Below are 18811 nucleotides of genomic sequence, written 5' to 3'. Positions count from 1 at the left end.
GGTTAAGGAGTGGTCATTAATCAAGGACTACCTGTGTTATGTTTGTTGGTGAAGGATGGAGTCGGGAAGGGGTCTGAGTATTCAAGTGGATGTGATTGAGAGAAGAATTATTATTGTGCCCACAGGGGAACCTGGGTTTCCATATGGCCAGATAGATAAGGATGGGTAAAGATGGGTGTTTTATTTTTGTATGTATTTCCAAGTAAGGAAAAATTGAGTGAAAAGATGGTATATGGAAAAAAATATTTATGCTGGTAAATATGCCCAAGATTTCTATGTATCCTATTTTACCGTAGGATTGCAATAGCACTTCACAGTGCTTTTATATACCTTTCTAAGCAGTCAGCACATTGCCCCCAACAATCTGAGTCCTCATTTTACCAACCTGGGAAGGATGGAAGGCTGAGTCAACCTTGAGCCAGTCAAGATCATGGCTCCCGTGACACAGAATAACAGAGTTGGAAGAGGCATTGGAGGTCATCTAGTTCAACCCCCTGCTCTACTGAGCAGGAGAATCAATAGCCATTTCTGATAAAGGGCTATTATGTTATTAACCAGTTACGGCAGTGAGTCTTACTCTTTTTCCATTTATTGGGTGCGTGCATCCTTATTACAATAGAAATAACTGATGTTGAATTTTGTTACCTTTTTGCACTTTTTATAACCAAGAAATAACCTATATTGATAATAATATCAATACAAACTAATACTTCTAGTAAGTTCTGTACTCTCAAACGTGCTGAATATTTCTACATAACCATTGTATAAAGAGAGGTATTTTAATATTTGAAATATTTTTCTATCTGTTTTATAAAAGCAAAAATAATTCCGTATGACGAAATGGTAAAAGTCTGTATTATGAACCTTTTGTGTAGATCCATTGTTCAGTGAAACATTTGATGGCTGCTTTGAACAAATCACTTTCAGAGTACCTTCTTTGGTAAGTTTTTCAATTCTAGAATTCCAAAAATGTTGATTAGAGTTTCTTAGGACAATGAACCTGTCCCAGGTAAAACTGTAATTTAATGCAACCATTTTATGTCATTACCCAGAAAATATCATCCACGCAATTTAATTAATGTGCCAAAAGAGATTATAGATTAATGTCTGTATTACAGAAAATATTTATAGATGACCCTCAACTTACTGGTCACTTGTGTGGCCTTCAAGGCAAAAAACAAAGAACCCTAATGCTCCACTCCTTTAAAAGTCTTTTGGGGTTGGTTTTCCAGATAAAACCAGCTTTTGTGCTATGAAACTACCATATTTTTTGCACTGTAAGACGCACCTGACCATAAGACGCACCTAAATTTAGAGGAGGAAAACAAGAAAAAAAATCAGGGGTAGTCTGAGAGGACCACAGATAGGTGTTCTTTCATGTGCCAGCTCTGCGTATTGACTCCAGTTGCAGAAAAGAGTCAGAAGAGGCGGGCAATGACAAAGACAGAAGAGGTGGGGTTCAGCACTGTAAAAGGACCCCACCGCAGCCCAGCTGCTGTTCACCAAAGGACCGGCACCAACGCAGAGACATTCCCCCCCACTTTTGGGGGGGAGAGTGCGTCTTACAGAGCAAAAAACACGGTAGTTTTTATTTATCTGCATTGTAATGTTCAGCACTTTACATCCTAAATGTTCCAATTTTTAGCTGTAATGTACAGTATATGCTATCTATTGCATAATAAGGATTTAAAAACAATGCATATTGTAACAAAATTGTTAATTTTGGAAATGAACATCTAACATCACACTTTCTAATTGGCTTACTACCTATTTTTAACAACACTAGCAAATAAATATAATTTGTAGTCTTGCGATAGAACATTCTTTGATATGTTTACTAAAGGCAAGTATTGTTAATTTTTTCATCTGTTTGTACTTAGATAAATGTGGCTAGCTATCTCCAAGTTCTGTGTTTGGCCGAGAATGTAAGGACTGATATCAGAGACTTCGCTGCCTTGTTAACTGTGAATAACTGTGACATCAGGCAGAGTATTCTATATTTGCAGTTTTGGGTCCAGAGTGGTGGTGGTTACTTGAAAGAAAAAGGTATGACAGTCTATCATAATTACAACTCATTTGAAACTAAATGAAACTTAAATAAATCTTTTGCTTTCTCAGGGCCAAATTGAGTGAAGAGAACTTGTCTTGGGCTGCATATGAAATATATACTATAGTTAATATAAATAAATCACATAATAATGTTGAAAGTTTATGGCCTTGTGAGGGCCACAGTACTAGCTGTCCAGGGCCGCATACGGGCCATGGGCCATGGGATGGATGTGCCTGGTTTAGGCTTTTATATTTAAACATGTTTATAGTATCAAATTCCAATTTAAAGTGGAGTTATGGTGGCGCAGTGGTTAGAATGCAGTATTGCAGGCTAATTCTGCTGACAGCCAGCAGTTCAAATCTCACCAAACTCAAGGTGACCTCAGCCTTCCATCGTTCCGAGGTTGGTAAAATGAGGACCCAGATTATTAGGGACAATATGCTGACTTGGTAAATTGCTTAGAGAGGGCTGTAAAAGCACTGTGAAGCGGTATACAAGTTTAAGTGCTGTTACTATATGTAAGACACAGGTTACTATGTTGGCCTCCAAATAGATTATGAAAAGAGAAAAAGCAAAGATCAGGGAATAGAATGAGGTTGGCAGAAATGCAACAATGTGAATATGGGATGGAATTACTGATATATAACCAAAGTGGAAGGGTAGAATTCTAGCCAACGTTATTGACAGCAATGCAATATCAGAGGTTTTCAATTCAATGTATAGAATGTGAAGGATGTGTGTTTATGTTTATTTTCATAGTCATAATGTACACTGAAAATAGTATTTAATTTCATTGTACAAGGTGCAATGACAATCAAGTAAACTAAACTACACTGAATCTGAGGGCCAGATTATTCCTTGTGTGAGTTGGTTGTACCTGACTATGTGGTTACAGATCTAGTATTTGGTAGTAGAGATAGAACTTTGTTAGGCATCCCCCAAAGCCTGCAAACCATCCAATCCCCTCCAATTACTTTGAAACAATTCCTTTAGGATCTGTCCTCAGATAGTTTTCCAAAATCAGGAGGCCAAAACTGGGAGGAGATTCACTTTCTGACTAGAGAGCGGCACATCTTTTATTTAGCTCTGATATACTTACTATGCCATAGTTAAGTGAGGTCTGATATATCAGTCTGACTGGAATTTGAAGTAAATTGATGGCCTTTTGCTTTGCTCAATATTGAGGTACAAAACTCTTTTCTACAGGGAACTGGACAGAGATCAATGGCATAAAACAGAACGCTTCCATCAAAGAATCAACTAGCTCAAATTCAAAGCAACCTATTCTTGAGAATATTCCAAAATGTAATACTGGCTGCACTGAGAATCTGCTTGGACTTAAGAACATATTTTTGCCTTCAGAAGATTTGTTCTCATTTCTTAAGGTACGTTTACTAAATTGTTTAACAAGAAATGAACCTTCAACCAAATGTTGCAACATGGATCTTGCTAGGCCCATCCATTTGATCTCTCTCACTTGTCCTTGGATTTGTTTTTCCTTGGCTGTATTGCATGGTCAGCGAACAAGAGAGCCTCACTGGACTTAGGTTAAAAGAACAGTGCTATATATCCACCCAGGCTTTAGTACAACTTACGACTACAGTTGAACTACCTCAACTTACGACTACAGTTGAACCCAAAATTTCCATTGCTAAGGACAGTCGTTGATTTTTTGCCCCATCTTACAAACTTTCTTGCCACCATTGTTAAGTGAGTCACTGCAGTTGTTAATAAAACAATTCTTAAATGAATCTGGCTTGTGTCTTGACTTTGCTTGTCAGAAGGTCGCAAAAGGGGATCACATGACCCCAGGACACTGCAGCCATCATAAATGTGAGTCAATTGCCAAGGGTCTGAATTTCAGTTACGTGACCCTGGAGATCCTGCAATGGTTATTAAGTGTGAAAACTGGTCATAAGTCACTTTTTTCAGCGCCGTTGTAACTTTGAACGGTCACCAAATGAAATGATCGTTGTGAGGTGAGGAATGCTTGTTCTATTGCTGGTCTGCCAATAAGCTCCTTCCGCTTAATGGGGAGAGTGGTTTGAGTCCGGGCTCTGCTTGTAAGACAGGTCCTTTTCTGATTCATTGGCTTTCTTCCCTCTCCCCCCACGCCATAAATCCAAACCAGCATTTTATGTACTTATAGGCCTCGGTGGAGGATGACATAAACTTCTTCAGTAAAAAGTATATCTTTAACAAAATACTCATGCAGAAACTTGAAGGTAAAAAACTATGTGCAGTGAATGCTTACAGTCTCAAATCAAATCTAGAACAACGGCCCTTTTTCAAACCATTGGATTTCCGAATTTAGTTCTGATCAAAGTAGATGAAATAGGTAGCAGTAGAACGTTTGTACAGGTAGTCCTGGAGTTAACAACCACAATTAAGATTGGAATTTCCATCACTAAGTGATACGGTCACTGAGTCACGCCTGATTTTACAACCTTTTGCTGTAGTCATTAAGTGAACTTAGCAGTTACCAAACAAATCTGGCTCCCTCCGTTGACTTTTGTTGGTGGGAGCCCCCCAAGAAGCTCACAAATAGTAATCACACAACTCTGGGACACTGCAACAGTCATAAATGTGAGGACTGGTTGTAAGTCATTTTAACTTCAAAGGTGTTTAAATGAATGGATGTAAGTCCATGGCTATCTGTATGAATAAAAAGGTAATTTAAAAGACAGAAATTATAAGAAACTTAATTCTACAGAGTTAAGTAACCACAGTTAGAAAATTACATTTTAAAAACACAGATGTCTTTTTCAGATAGATTTCATTTATCTTATTTAATTAACTATTTCTGGCATGATTAAAAGACAGCCTTTACAATCAAGTAGGCTCCAAGTCTCTTTTTCCTTAATGATAATGATTTCTAATGATTTCTCAACAGCATGAAATCAGAACAAAAGAAGATTGGAATAAACTGATACATCTACTCACAGAATTCCAGATGAGGAATACAGACTTTACTTATAGCAACCTTGAAATTGTATCATCTTTGCCTCTTAATATAATTCCAGAAGCAATTGAAATAGCCAGCCCTGCATGTAGCTTTATTGCAGAAAAGGCTTCAAGTAGTATGTGCATTGATACTGACTACTTAGAGGGAGCCCCTCCTGTGAAAAAGGCTAAACGATCAAAATGTCTAAAAAAAATGACTGTATTGGATGATAGCGATTTATTTGAACGTGGATTAAATTACTCCGGGTTTGTTACACTGTCCCCTGACACAAGCACTTCATGCTTAGAAGAAACAGGCACAGTGGAATCTATGAAGGTTGGCACAGGAGCACCGAAGGATGGGACATCTGTCAGCGCAAAAGGTTCTGTATTTGTATCCCAGTGTTTAAATTCCTTAACTGAATACCTGGACAATATGTCTTTCTTGGATTGTTATTTCACTGAACCCACCCAAGCATCCAAGCAGGCCGGTAAATATGGAGATTTTATTTGGACCAAGGGGAAGATAAAAAATGGTCTCTCTGATGAATTTAGTGTGGAGTACACTGACTGGTGGAATTCTCAAAGCTCTAGCGAACTAAAAGCAACTATGGAGGCATTAAGTTTTAACAAATGCTCCGAGAGTATTTCAAAAATCATGGACAGTTGCTTGAACTGTAATAAAACTCTCCAGAAGAATGAATTTGAAGAACTCTCTCCCCATGTTTCAAAAGAACAAGCTAATTTATACTTCGGCCGGTCAGCAGCTAATTCCAGGTAAAAACTTTTTCTTGGGTTTTTACAGTATGAAATGGGAAAAAGAGTGTCCTTAGCATGTAAAGCAGAAGCCCTAAAGAGAACAAAGAGCTTATAATATTTTGATTAAGGCCTGGATATTAATTTCTCCTGTTGAAACTGAAGACAAAAGCAGAGACTGTCAAGTTGTCACTAAGATGGAAGAGAACAGTGTTATCAACAAAATCATTTTAGAAGTAAACTTGTTTAATACCGGAGAAAAATTTTACACTTATCCAAGCTGCTTCTCTTTATGCTAGGTCTCATCTAACAGGGGTTTAGAAGTAGTAAAATGACAATGGAAGATTTAGTGTTAATTCAATTGTATGTCTTTTATTTTTAATATAGACTCGTAATCTCTGCTTATTACATGATTCCTCAGATTTTCATTTTTTGAAAAGGATATTCCAGCTTTCTTTTAGAATACAAGAAAAAGGTTAGGAAACTAAGCAGAAGCAATCTGCTGCAGATATTCACTTCTAAAAATATAATAGATAGAAAATATATTATGTACTTTTCTTTTACAGCATTCACTATAATGCACAGAAGAGGATCGAATTAATTAAAACTGTGTTTTCCAGTACACCTTTAAGTCTTAATAGCAAAAAAGCCAGTGTAATGGAATATCTGCCAATTCTTCGCAACATTTGTAAATCAGAGAAACAGAAAGAACAGGGGAAAACAAAAAGGAGGTAAGTTTATCTATAGAAGTAAATCTCATTGAATTCAAAAGGATTTACTTTCTGGTGTGTTGGAATACCATGTATGCATGTATCTGAGTTACAGACAAAAGACAAAATTATAAAGTAATCTGGTTAAAATGATCAAGATGTTTTCATCAATCCTGAATCTAAACTACTATTTTCCTCCCCCCAAACAGGTTTCTCCACTATCTGGAAGGGATTCATCTTCCCAAAGAAATCTTGAACAGCCTGGCAACCGACTTTCCTTAAAACAGTGGCCAAGAATAACATTGTAAATAGAAATGTACATTCAAAAGACGATTATATTTTTAATCTTTATTTATGAAGGATGCAGATATACCAACTAGTTACTTTCCACATTCCAGGTCAGCCTTTTAATTTGTACAACAATAGATCAATTCAGATGCTTTAAAAACCAGCTCGAAGCTTATCAATACATCAGGTGATTGACTTGAAAAAGATGTGACTTTCTGATGTTAATAAACATCTTAATGCCAGAAAGCCACATCTTTTTCAAGTCAATCAGATGATGCAGTGATAAGCTTTAAAAAAGCACCTCTTTGAATTGATCTAACAATAAATCCAGATTAACTAAATGTTAACAGGTGACACTCAGCAATTACCCTGCTTTAGATTGAAGTGGTTGGTGTGTTGCGTGCATCTGCAAATGTGCAGACCTGTACATTGGTCCCTAGCAGGCAAAGTCTGTGAGGGAAAACAGTGAATTTTGTAAATCCCTTTCTTACATTAACAGCTCTTTGCAGCTGTTTGTCTGCATTTCTGTACATCCTTTTATACTATTTTATTATTGTACCAACACTTGTTTTTTAAACGTTTCTATCCCTGCAATAAAGTAAAATATCTGGAAGGAAGGGCGGTAACTTTTTATACGGTAATTTTGTGAGGTAAAAATGCAAATTTTGGGTTCCCCTACTCATTTCTCCCTAGATAATTTCCATGTTCCTTGTACTACTTTTAACCCTAATAATGCAGATTGTTTGGATTAGAATAAAAGAAAGTATTTCCATCCTTGGTAACTCCTGAAGTCTGTTGCATGTCAATTGGCCAAGTGGAAAAATAATCTTTAAAACCATTCTTATGGTTTTTTTAAAAAAGCTCTCTTGATTAGCATATTCTACCAGATATTACAATATGGCTTTGAAACATTTGATAAGTTGCTTATTTGATAAGTTACTTGTCACTGATCCAAAACATGTTAATTATATAATTCTTTCATTTTTAATTTGTTCAACTGTTATCTACAATTAGGGAGGGTTACGATAAGCTGAGAACAGGAAATAATTTTGACACTTAAACACCTGAAGGTTATTTCAGCTTAATGTTACATCAAGTGTCACAGAGCTATTGTACAATCCAGAAGTCGCACAATCATGAATTTATTTAATTCTTAAGACATTTCATCAGTGTCAAATACCAGAAGCTCATAAAAAGCAATTGCCTGCAATAATGAATCACACAGTTCCTCCTCTCTTTTCCATGAATTACCTGACACGATATGCATATGCCTGGCAACTACGTTGTTTGCAAAGCTCACACGGGCTGTTTGTTTAGCAGAGTCCAACAGAAACTGTTTTACAAGCTCCATTCCACTAATTCGTGACTCTCCCAACATCAACCCAAAATATCTGCCTACAGCATTCCGGGCGATGCTCAACACTTGGGGTTGTCCATCCTTTCCAAAACTTTTTTGCAATAATGCATAAAGTACAGCTTCCATTATACGAAGATGCAGCGTTACTGGAAACAAGGCAGCATTTGTGGGAGAAAGTCCAATTTTTTCCAAAACATAAAAGTCTGCTTCAGGAATCTTGGATATTATAGTAGATACCTGAAACAAACAAGTATAAGTCAGTTTTACCAAACAAATGCAGCAGCACAATCCTAAAGCATGCACTGGTTACATCTGTCTATCTACTAGAAATATATATACTACGGTGAAATTATTTTGAACCATACCTTAAAAGCAGTTTTGAATGAGTAAGTATACAAACTCATGATTTAACTTGGTACAGAATGGATTGGGTCCATCAAAAACTTCCTCTAGATGGGCATCCCAAAGGTGCTTTTTCAAAAGGCAATTGGACTTTTTGGTTTTTCTTTCAAGGCATTTTGCTTCTCATCCAGGAAGCTTCTTCAGCTCTGAGAAGAAGCTTCTCATGCAAGAAAAACCAGAAAGTCCAGTTGCCTTTTGAAAAAAGCAGCTTTGGGACAACCATGACCTGGATGATTTGAGAATCTCCAGATATCTAGATGAAGATATTCTACTCAAAAGTGGGCTACAAATCTGGAAGATTCTTGCTAGCTGGCTATTTTTGTGCATGTCCCTGCAAAAAGGTATGGTATAGGGCTTCCCAACCCTCAGGTTGGTACCGGGCTGTGCAAGCAGCCAGCAAGTGACTAAGCGTGGAAGCGTATGAAGCTCTATGTGCGCAAGCAGCAGGTGTGCATGCAAAACCATCCCCTCCTACCATCATCACTGCTGGTCCGCAGAGCCAGAAAGGTTGGGGACTACTGCTCTGGAACAAAGGTGGGTGATAGAGGGAGGAAAAAAACTGGCAAAATAGTCATGCATAATACATTTCTTGGAATTATTACAACCACAGGTAGTCCTTGTTACATGACCACAGTGGAGGCCAAATTTTTTGGTGCTAAGCAAGACAATTGTTCAGTGAGTTTTGCTCCATTTTCCAACCTTTCTTGCCACAGTTGTTAAGTGAATCATTGCAATTAAGTTAGTAGCAATTATTAAATGAATCTGGCTTCCTCACTGACTGCTTGTCAGAGTTGCAAAAGGTGGTCACATGACTAAGTGACCACCATTAATCCATGCCAGTTGCCAAGCATCTGCATTTTGATCACATGACCATGGGGATACACTAATAGCTATAAGTGACTTCAGTGCCATTTTAATCTCGATTGATCAATGAATGGTTGTAAATTGAGGATTACGCCTTATTTTCCTATTTTATTAGTGTTTACATTGAAATCAAGGGATGAAGTATAGCTAAGTAACTTTATTATGCAGGACAGTCCTTCCAGAAAACTGGCCTTTAGACTTCTTTACCAATTTATTTTATTGGTTTTGCTCTTGAATTTCCTTTGTAATGCAAAATTATAAATGTAACAACTTTTTTAGCCTTATGAATCTCTTTTGATTTTTCCCTTTTACAGGTTTCTCCTTGATTTTTTTCCCAAGAAAATATGTCATAGTACAGATACTAATCCTCAACTTACAACCTTGTTTAGTGACCAAAGTTATAACAGCACTGAAAAAGGCATGATGCTGGGATAGTTCTAAGTGCAAGGACCTATGACCAGTCCTCGCACTTATAATCGTCACAGCATCCCCCCCCATGGTCACATGATCAACATTTGGGCGCTTGGCATCCAGCGTGTCGTTATGACTGTTGGAGTATCTCGGGGTCATGCGATCAGCATTTCCGGCCTTCCCAGCTTGCTTTCACAAGCAAAGTCAGTGAGAAAGCCAGATTTGCTTAAAAACCACAATTCACTTAACAACTGCAGGGATTCATTTAACAACCATGGCAAAAAGTTGTAAAATTAGGGATAATTCCACAACCACCTTGCTTAACAATGCATATTCTGGGCTCAATTGCGGTTTGCTGAGTGCTGAAACATCATGGTTTGAGTCACTGAGTTTGAAAGCAAAAATCTTTCCCTGCACCTCTCAATCATAACCATGAAACTTTTTTTATCTATATCAGGCATATCGAGCCCCTGCACATGGGCCACGTGTAGCCCTGGGCAGCTAGTAATGTGGCCCCCACAAGATAATAATACAGTTTGTTGTTTATATGCATTAACTATATAATTTATATACTTCCCAAAACATTTCCTCTTCACTCCATATGGCCCAGGCATGCCAAGAGGTTGGATAACCATGAACTTATAAACTACAGCCCAAAACTTCCCTCGGGGCAAGAGGCTGTCTACTCCAAAAGTTATTTGCTAGCTAGGAAGCAGTCTGGGAAGCTCCCAGGGTCTCAACTAAAGCTTTGTCTGCCTGTCTTATCTATTTAACATTTGTTATAGCTGCCCAACTGCAATAAATTCTGAGTGCAACATTTTAAAAAAAATCCATAAAAAAATAAAACAGAAGACAGCCTGAACTAAAACCATTTCAGAAGCAACGTAAATCCAACAAAACAAACAGCCTCTTTCCCATCCTGCCACATAATACAATAAATTAACTCCAGCAACCTATTCCACTTGCCTGTTCTGTTCTCAATTGAGGGCCATGCTACCAAGGGCTTGAGCTGGAATGCCTACCCACCAACTCGGCCTTGGCTGCACTGTGTATTCCCCAATGCTTGAAAACCAATGGTGCCTGAGGCTGATCTGTGCAAGGTGAGATGTGCAGTGTTCATTCCCCTTTTACACTCAATGGATTACTCATCTCCCTTGTAAAATGAGACAGCAAAGGAGCCACCTTTCCCAGTTTCATCCCGCACAAACATGGGAGTGCTTATCCCCCAATACATCCTGCAGTTTTCAGTCATGTTTCCAGACTCTTCTCCATTGTTAGAATCTTTCCAGCATACCCCGTGTAAGGTAGCAGACTTAACGTTGGCGATATAGGGCTTCACAAAAGTCCTTCGTACATGATACTGTTTATCTATAGGAAGCCAATTCCATAAGACTGGTGGGTGGCTATGGCAAATCATGAGTTTGCATGTGTGACATACAGACTTCCTAGCTGCTGTAAAAAGGCAACACTTCAAGAATGAAAAAGGGCATCCCCACCAAGGCAAGAGAAAGTGTCTTACTGTCTCCAGGTACACCGCTGGTGTGAATGTTTCTTCCTTATGTCTGTAGTTTTCCAAATGCCAGTTCTGCACAACCAAATCTCTGTTAACATGAGCCCATGAAATTTTTTGCACGCCAAAAACAATAGATACAATACTGTTAGCAGTCTGAAGGGGAAAATGAGAAAAAGAATTATCAGCATTTATAAACATTTACAGGCACAGGTTTTCCAGTGCAAGTAAATATACAGCTTACGACCCCAATAGAGCCCAACATTTTTGTTCCTAAGCAAGATTTGTCCCATTTTACAGCCTTTTTTTGCCACAGGTGTTAAGTGAGTCACTGAAGTTGTAAGTTGGTTACGCGGTTGTTAAACAAATCTGGCTTCCCCATTGACTTCGCTTGTCAGAAGGTCGCAAAAGGTGATCGTGTGACTCTAGGACACTGCAACCTTCACAAATACATGCCAGTTGCTAAGCGTCCGAATTCTGAACACGTGACCGTGGGAATGTTGCAATGGTCATAAGTGTGAAAAACAGTCCTAAGCCCACTTTTTTCGCTGCTGTTGTAACTTTGAACAGTTATTAAAGGAAAGGTTGTAAATCAAGGACTACCTGTATTTCTTTTCCTCCACTTAGTAAAGAACATGGAATTGCTCCAGAACATAGGTATAAAATTCTTGGAACATCATATATTTATTTGGATTTTTTTTAAAAAATACAAAGTAAAGACAGGAAGGTTATTACTCTTCAAGGCATATTAATCTAATATTCATCAATCATAAACAGATGGTTGAGAACTTTCATGCATAAAAACCGAAGTGTATTTATTTAGCCATACTATTTGGCGCACCACTTTAGACATAGCACTCCCTAAACCAGTACACTCTCGAACTGTGAATATCACTCCTACAATTCACAACCTGAACAACCAGCTATGAATTAAGACACATGATCTAAGACACTGTATTGCACATTTGAAAGACTTTTGCTTATGCTTCTAATAGCTGGCCTACATATCGAATAAGCTATTTCTGGAACTGAAATTTAAATATTTGTTAGGGCAAAAGGATCTACTGAAAAGGCCTAAAAACAGCAGTCATATTTTTGTAAGCAGTCCAGAGTCACTGAGCAAAAGTGTCAGCTATAAAAATTATCTAAATAAATAAATTTATTAAAGTAGTCTCAATTCTTCTAGAATGGCTCTTTGTGTTCCTATCATTCTAATAATTTTGTCAAACTCTTAAGATGCAAAAAGCCATATTCAGGTAAGGAAGGCAGAAGAACTTCCAGATATTTTTTTATTTAACCTCATACTCTTAATTGAAGAATACTGTAATCTGGTATGCATCCTGGTGTTCGCTGACTTACAATCTCGAATATTTAGCAGTGTTAAGAGTTATTTTACAAGAAGGCAAGGAAAACTGGAAGTGTAAATCAAAACTTGCTAAAAAGAATGCTTGAGAATCCTGCCTGGAAAAGAATTGCTTTTGGTTTTCAGCATCTGTCAAGGAGTTTAAAGCTTTCTTAATGAGTTCTACTCTGGCATTGTTTTTTTTTTTTGTGTTCATTTGTTATTTAAGGCTGCCTACTCACCACTGTAAATTACAGAACTTTTCTTATCTTTCCCAACCCCTCCTTAGTTACCAACCTACCTCAAAATGCAAAGTAATTCACAAGTGATTTTTCTAACAGGCAAGTCTGTTTGAGTCTCCACTGTTCTCTCCTCAGGGAAATAAGTCACACTACAAAGTTTAATATTCAATTGTTAAAATTTGGAAAGGCAGCTATGTTGAAAAAGCAGCTCTCAAGTACATGAAGATAAACTGTACATTAGGATGTTGGGGAAACACTAAGTCCTGCTGAAAATCATACCTTCAGACTGCTTCTTTTAATTGGAGGACTGATGCATTTCCTGGCAGACATAGGATTGCAGTTTTTTTTCTCTTCTTTTTCTAGAGGGTTGAGAATAAGGTTGCATACTTTAACCACTGTTTTATACTGAAAAGAAGGCACTTGCAGTAAACTCTGTAATTCCTGAAATGGCCCATGGTTGTTTCTATACTCTATTACATTAAGAGACTTTTTCCCTTGCAATAGTTTAACTGCAGAAAGTTCTTCTTCAGATGCTGAATTGAGAAACTGCAAAATAACAGATTGCTGTTCAGAAGAAAACAAGGCGTCTATTGCATTTTTTGCTTCAGTTCCTGATGGAGAGACCGGTTTCCTGGCACTTGTAGATTTCTTACAATACCAAAGACCTCGAGATGAAGGAAGCAGCACCTGAAGAAAGCATCTCCTTCCTGAAAACAAAGATAGATTTCAATCATTCCACTAGCAACAGTAATGTTAATTCAAGCATTTACTGATGAAGTCAGGTTCCTAGTTAGATCTACTAGAAACCCTAAGACGCTTTTCTCAGTTCATATGGAAATTCTTCACAGTATTACTGACAAATCCTAAAGATTCTACCAAAAGCTGAAGTATTTGACCCCAATTTTTTTCTTCAATTAACTTTATGAGAACAGATTTGCATTTTTTTCAACACTATTGTGATTTAGAGCTCTACTGAGTCCTTGCTCATCCTCTCTTTTACTATAACAGCCCCAAATGTTATTTCCTTGGGAGCATGGGGGAAAGGGAAAGTGATTGGCTTTCTACATTAAGGAAAACCTTTACACACTACCATTGAAGTTGATCTACTGCAGACATGATTTATTAATAATCCACAATTATCCAGGTTCATATAAAATACTACAATAAACAGGATACAGAAATTGATTTCCTATTAGTAAAAAGCCTAGAGTTTAGCCTCTAATATTCAAAGGGAGCAAATTAGCAATTTTCAAATCCTATTGAAATCAGTTGGATTTGGATTATTGATAGTAAATTTTGGGTTTTAATCTTGTTAATGCTTTTAAGGCTTTTGTATTCATGCTTTATGCACTGTAAGATGCCCAATCACTCTGTGAGACAGGTGGCATGTAAATTAAATAAACAAACAAACTTTCCTTAAAATTATCAGTTTGACCTATTATTTACTTGAGTGGATCCTCTGTAAAACAGAAAGAAAAGTATCAGCAAGGGGAAATTCAAGATTTGGAAATCTTTTAAATTAAAAATCCCTGTTTAAATAGCATAAAATGTTAACCTACATGTTGTACAAGTCCAGCTGTTGTCTGTTTAGCCTGTATATGTCAGTGTTATATGTCGCCATTTTTAAACTCACAATGCTGTGTGAACTCAAGACAGCCCTTATTTAAGGTTTCTAGTTACCCAATTTTGGTTGCAAACCTCAATTGCAGAATCATTTTACAATTGGGGGACTCCATAAATTACAAAGTGCAAACAGAAAATGGTGAGATAAGTTTAGTACATTTATTATGCTTTTTAGTAGAGAAAATCAGGCAAATACAGCCAAACGTAATTTATTGAATAACTACAGTTCAACAAATCACTTAATGTGGCTACCAGATACTTTGTTTCTATCCCCAGATATTTAATAAATGCTTCTAGGTCAACAATTGACAACAGTTACTCATTTGCTTGGATAGTTTAGCTTAATTTTATTCAAATGGTAAAGCTATAAACAAAAAGCGATTTAATCTGATCAACTAAATCTTAAAAGGTGTCAGTTAAAAAAATGAAAAGAGGGTATTTTACAAAATAAGTCAAAGTTTGCTTCATCTTTGTTCATACTGAGCATTGCCCAAACCCAGGTAAGTCTCAACACCACATGCAAAAGAATACAAATTATATCTGTGCAAATTTCTGGATTTAAAATTAAAATACGATTGTCAGAAACAGCTTAAAACAGGTGGGCTCCTAAAACTGCCCTTTGCAGCTGATATATGCTCCCAGGTAAGGATTGTATTTAGTTTGAGAGATTCACAAAGCATGTTATGTGCACATGTGCTCCAAATCACATTTTGCCCTTTGATTTAGATCTCTGCCCAGTTCTATACTCAAACACTTCAAAATGCATGCAATAATAAAAGTGAATAGTGTAAGTGATCTGGATGATTTTTGGGGAATGTTTATCCATTATTACTGATCCTATAAAGGAACAAGATTTTTACAACCCCCTAGCTTCTTTACCGCAGAGTGAATGTACAAGAGAAAACTGTACTCAAGCAATTTGCTCCATGCTCATTGCTAAATTTTTAAAAAATATAGATCTACTGCCTAACATCTGATTGGAGACAGTCCGTGAAGACATGCTGCCAATATACCCACATGCCCTGCCAGCTACATGAATAAAAAAAGAATAGAATAGCTTTATTGTCACTTCAAATGTACACTATACGACATACATTAAAGTGAAATCTCATTGCAACAGCTCTCAAAAGGTCACCAACTCCAGGATACACCACATAATTTAACAATAAATATGCATTTCTTATCTCCCTTTAATATCGAATAATATTTATTTTTATTCCGCCTTTATTCTTTTTAGAAATAACTCAAGGCAGCAAATATACCTAATATTGTGTATTTTTCCCCACAACAACAATCCTGTGAAGTGAGTAAGGTTGAGAGATAAAACTGGCCCAAGGTCCCCCAGCAGGACTTTCATGCCTAAGGAGTCCAGAATTCCCACTTTCTAGCCTGCTGCTTTAACTACTAGACCAAATACGTTGACGGAGCTTTCTCCAAGTGTCACCCAGTTGTGATGGTTCACAAATTGCCCCACGCAGTAAGTTGAAAAAAACAACCCAGCAGATCTTCATTTATTTCCTGGGATCGCTGTGTAACTTGCATACAATTAACAGGGCAGATGCTAATCCCCGTTTCCTGCATGCAAATGCATAACCAGTGTCCTCACCACTCTTGTCCATCTAACCAACATTACTTAGAATTCCCGGGCGGCAGCAATGGACAAAATGTTATTTTTCTGATCGCTCAAACTTGGCGACGCTCGCTTTCCCGCTTTCAAAGGCGAGGCCATCTGCAAACTCCCTTGCCCCTCCGCCAGCAAAGCCAGCGAAAGCGGCCGCTCGGAGGGCAGCCGCTTCCTCAATGCTGTTTCCTTACCGCCCCAGAGCAGCCCGGGAAGGCGCTTCAAACTCATTCTCGCCTTCTTCTAACCGGCGCCACGCGTTTTTTCTTCCTCTCCCTGTATCCTGTTTGCCCGGTTCCCCAAAAGCAAAGTACCGGCTGTATTGAAAGTTCACGTGGATAGTTCCGGCCCCAGCGGAAAAAGTCTCCTCTGTGTTCTGAGGTTTCTCTCTCTCTCTCTCTCTCTCTCACACACACACACACGTGTTCTTCTTGTGTTCTTCCACACCTTATCTCATTTGTATAAAGCAGTCTTCTTCCTTAAGCTGACACCTTTGCTGAAACGGAATGCCTGTGTCTGCGGGGTCCTACACTGAAGCACTTGGGACTTGGGGGTTTATCTGTGTCCTCAGGGTTACCTGAGCAGGTGAAAAAAGGCACCTTTGGGACAACCTCCAAGTGCTTCAATGATCTGAAGAAGCTTCTTGGATGAGAAGCAAAATGTCTTCAAAAGAAAAAACAAGACAGCCCAGTTACCTCCTGAAAAAAAGCACCTTTGGGACAACCATGACCTGGATGACTGAGATTCTCTACATACTTTTAGCTATACAATTTGGGATGGACATCCTTTGAACGGTTGTGGGAGTAGGAATGGATTTCCAGAGGGAAAAAAATTGCTGACTACAGGAACCAGGAGCACTACTCAGGTGACCCTGAGGACACAGATAAACCTCCAAGTGCTTCAACAACCCTCTGAAAGGATGCAAATGTCCAGGTGTCTGCAAGGAATATAAATCCTTCCATTCCCCACTATCCTGTCAGTGCTGAAGAAGCTTCTTGGATGAGAAGTGAAATGTTTTCAAAAGAAAAAACAAGAAAGTCCAGTTTCCTCCGGAAAAAGCACCTTTGGATTAACCAACACATCTCCCTCCTCCTATTTTCCTAACAATAACTCTGTGAAGTAGGCTGGGACTGTGAGAGAGAGGGACTGGTCCAAAGCCACCCAGCTGCTATGCCTGGCTAAGACACAACTTGAACTCAGGGTTTCCCACTTTCTAGCCTGGTGTCTTCACTCCTAAACCAAACTGACCCTCTTACTTTCTTATTTTATTGTATATTCTCTTATATAATACAACAACCTTGGCCTAAAGTTAATTAAATAATATAAATACCTGAAAACCCTTAAAACATCAATGTTCGCAAAACCCCAATATTCATGTTTTAATTCAAAGTTAGTCTAACGTATAACAAATCTACCAATTATAAATCATAACCATAAAATTAAGAATCCAGAATTATGTAATCAAATCAGATCTAATCCTCAAATCCCAAAATCAAAACTTGATTTGTTTTCTCTTCTTCCAATTCCTGATGGGTCACACTATGCACGCTCCAGATAACTCTCTTTTGACTTCGAAGAGAAATGCACAGAATACCATACTTATGCACATGCCCAACAGATTGAGATTCCATCTTCCAAAAAGTCCCACTCAGCAGCCATGTGAAATCTGTAATGCATGCTGAGGGCACCAGGTTGAGGAAGTCTGATTCAGAAGGTATTTTAAAGTAAAAAGCATACACACACAAGCCATCTTCAGTTGGTACTGTGAACGGGGAAGAGGATAGAACATTGAAATTGTGAATTCTTGGCTGATAGGTACAACAAGAATTTCTAAAGTGTCTGGGATAATGAATTTGAGTTTTTTGAGGAGTAAAAGTATCTTAATCTGGCACTATAGGCATATTTATAGCTATATTCCAAATGCCTGTGTGCTTTGAATTAATTTTTTGGAAATTTATCCTTTGTCTACCCCACCTCTTAAGTGAAATAGAGTGGCTGTTGTCATACTAAAATAATAGGAAACTATGATTTGCCCCCTGGGAAGGAGCCTCCTCCGTGTCACATTTTCCGTAGGAACAGCAGTAAAAAAGAAAATAAATGTCTTGATAAACAACTGCTGCTGGAAAATCAATTATTTTCTCCATATGCTGCCCTTTTAGTTGCATCGATAAATATTCCAAGGTGAACCACACAATAGAAAAGTACATTATCAGCATTCAGGTAGACCTCGATTTACAATCACAATTGAGCCCAAATTTTCTGTTGAATCGGCACACTTGATAAATACTTTTCTTACTGTAAAGTTTCAAGCCTGAGCTACAAATATCCTCTTCTATCGGTATTTACTGTACTTCAGAAAAATGTGAGTTTTAATTCCGCCTTAGGGATAACCTGGCTAGTCACTTTCTCTCAGCCCTTAAAAGGAGGCATTGGCAAACCACGTAGAAATCCAGAACAACAGAGTTGAAAGGGACCTTTGTAGATCATCTGCTTAAGCAGGAGACCCTATACCATTTCTGATCACTTCTGAAAAACTTGCCAGGAAAATGTCTATGGAGATTCTCAGCCATCCAGGTCATGTTTGCCCCAGTTGCCTCTTGACAAAACCACCTTTAGGACTTGCCAGGAAAACTGCAGGGATGAGACCAGGTAGTTGTCAGGAGTCAAAAACTGGCCAGAAGGCAGGCAGGCA

At 38.0% G+C, this 18811-nt stretch overlaps 2 protein-coding genes across 5 annotated transcripts in view; one reads left to right on the top strand and one right to left on the bottom strand.

Moving 5' to 3' along the window:
- Positions 1–7529, top strand: part of ATAD5 (ATPase family AAA domain containing 5) — a 30089-nt gene extending 22560 nt beyond the window's left edge. For both annotated transcript variants that reach the window (XM_026711083.2, XM_087925121.1), the window contains exons 18-23: positions 876–940; positions 1881–2046; positions 3257–3435; positions 4944–5770; positions 6316–6480; positions 6669–7529. In XM_026711083.2, the coding sequence (XP_026566868.1) occupies positions 876–940; positions 1881–2046; positions 3257–3435; positions 4944–5770; positions 6316–6480; positions 6669–6741 (1475 nt within the window). In that variant the 3' untranslated portion in view covers positions 6742–7529. The remainder of the gene's footprint in view (positions 1–875; positions 941–1880; positions 2047–3256; positions 3436–4943; positions 5771–6315; positions 6481–6668) is intronic.
- Positions 6102–18777, bottom strand: TEFM (transcription elongation factor, mitochondrial). 3 transcript variants are annotated; one of them, XM_087925126.1, is made up of 4 exons: positions 18655–18777; positions 13155–13578; positions 11301–11447; positions 6102–8341 (listed from the first exon to the last, which is right to left on the bottom strand). In XM_087925126.1, exons 1-4 carry the CDS (start codon positions 18696–18698, stop codon positions 7901–7903), a joined length of 1056 nt encoding a protein of 351 aa, XP_087781252.1. In that variant the 5' UTR covers positions 18699–18777; the 3' UTR covers positions 6102–7900. The 3 variants fall into 3 exon arrangements, with proteins under 3 accessions (XP_087781252.1, XP_087781253.1, XP_026566870.1); XM_087925127.1 differs by lacking the exon at positions 18655–18777 and adding an exon at positions 16105–16364 and having other exon boundaries at positions 13155–13582; XM_026711085.2 differs by lacking the exon at positions 18655–18777 and adding an exon at positions 16314–16364 and having other exon boundaries at positions 13155–13582.
- Positions 18778–18811: the final 34 nt, after the last annotated feature.

This window comes from Pseudonaja textilis, chromosome 2 (genome assembly GCF_049901715.1).
Source record: "Pseudonaja textilis isolate UNSWEBS1 chromosome 2, rPseTex1.2, whole genome shotgun sequence".
In the NCBI taxonomy this organism is placed as follows: Eukaryota; Metazoa; Chordata; class Lepidosauria; order Squamata; family Elapidae; genus Pseudonaja; species Pseudonaja textilis.
This window is presented reverse-complemented; position numbering and strand designations above follow the sequence as displayed.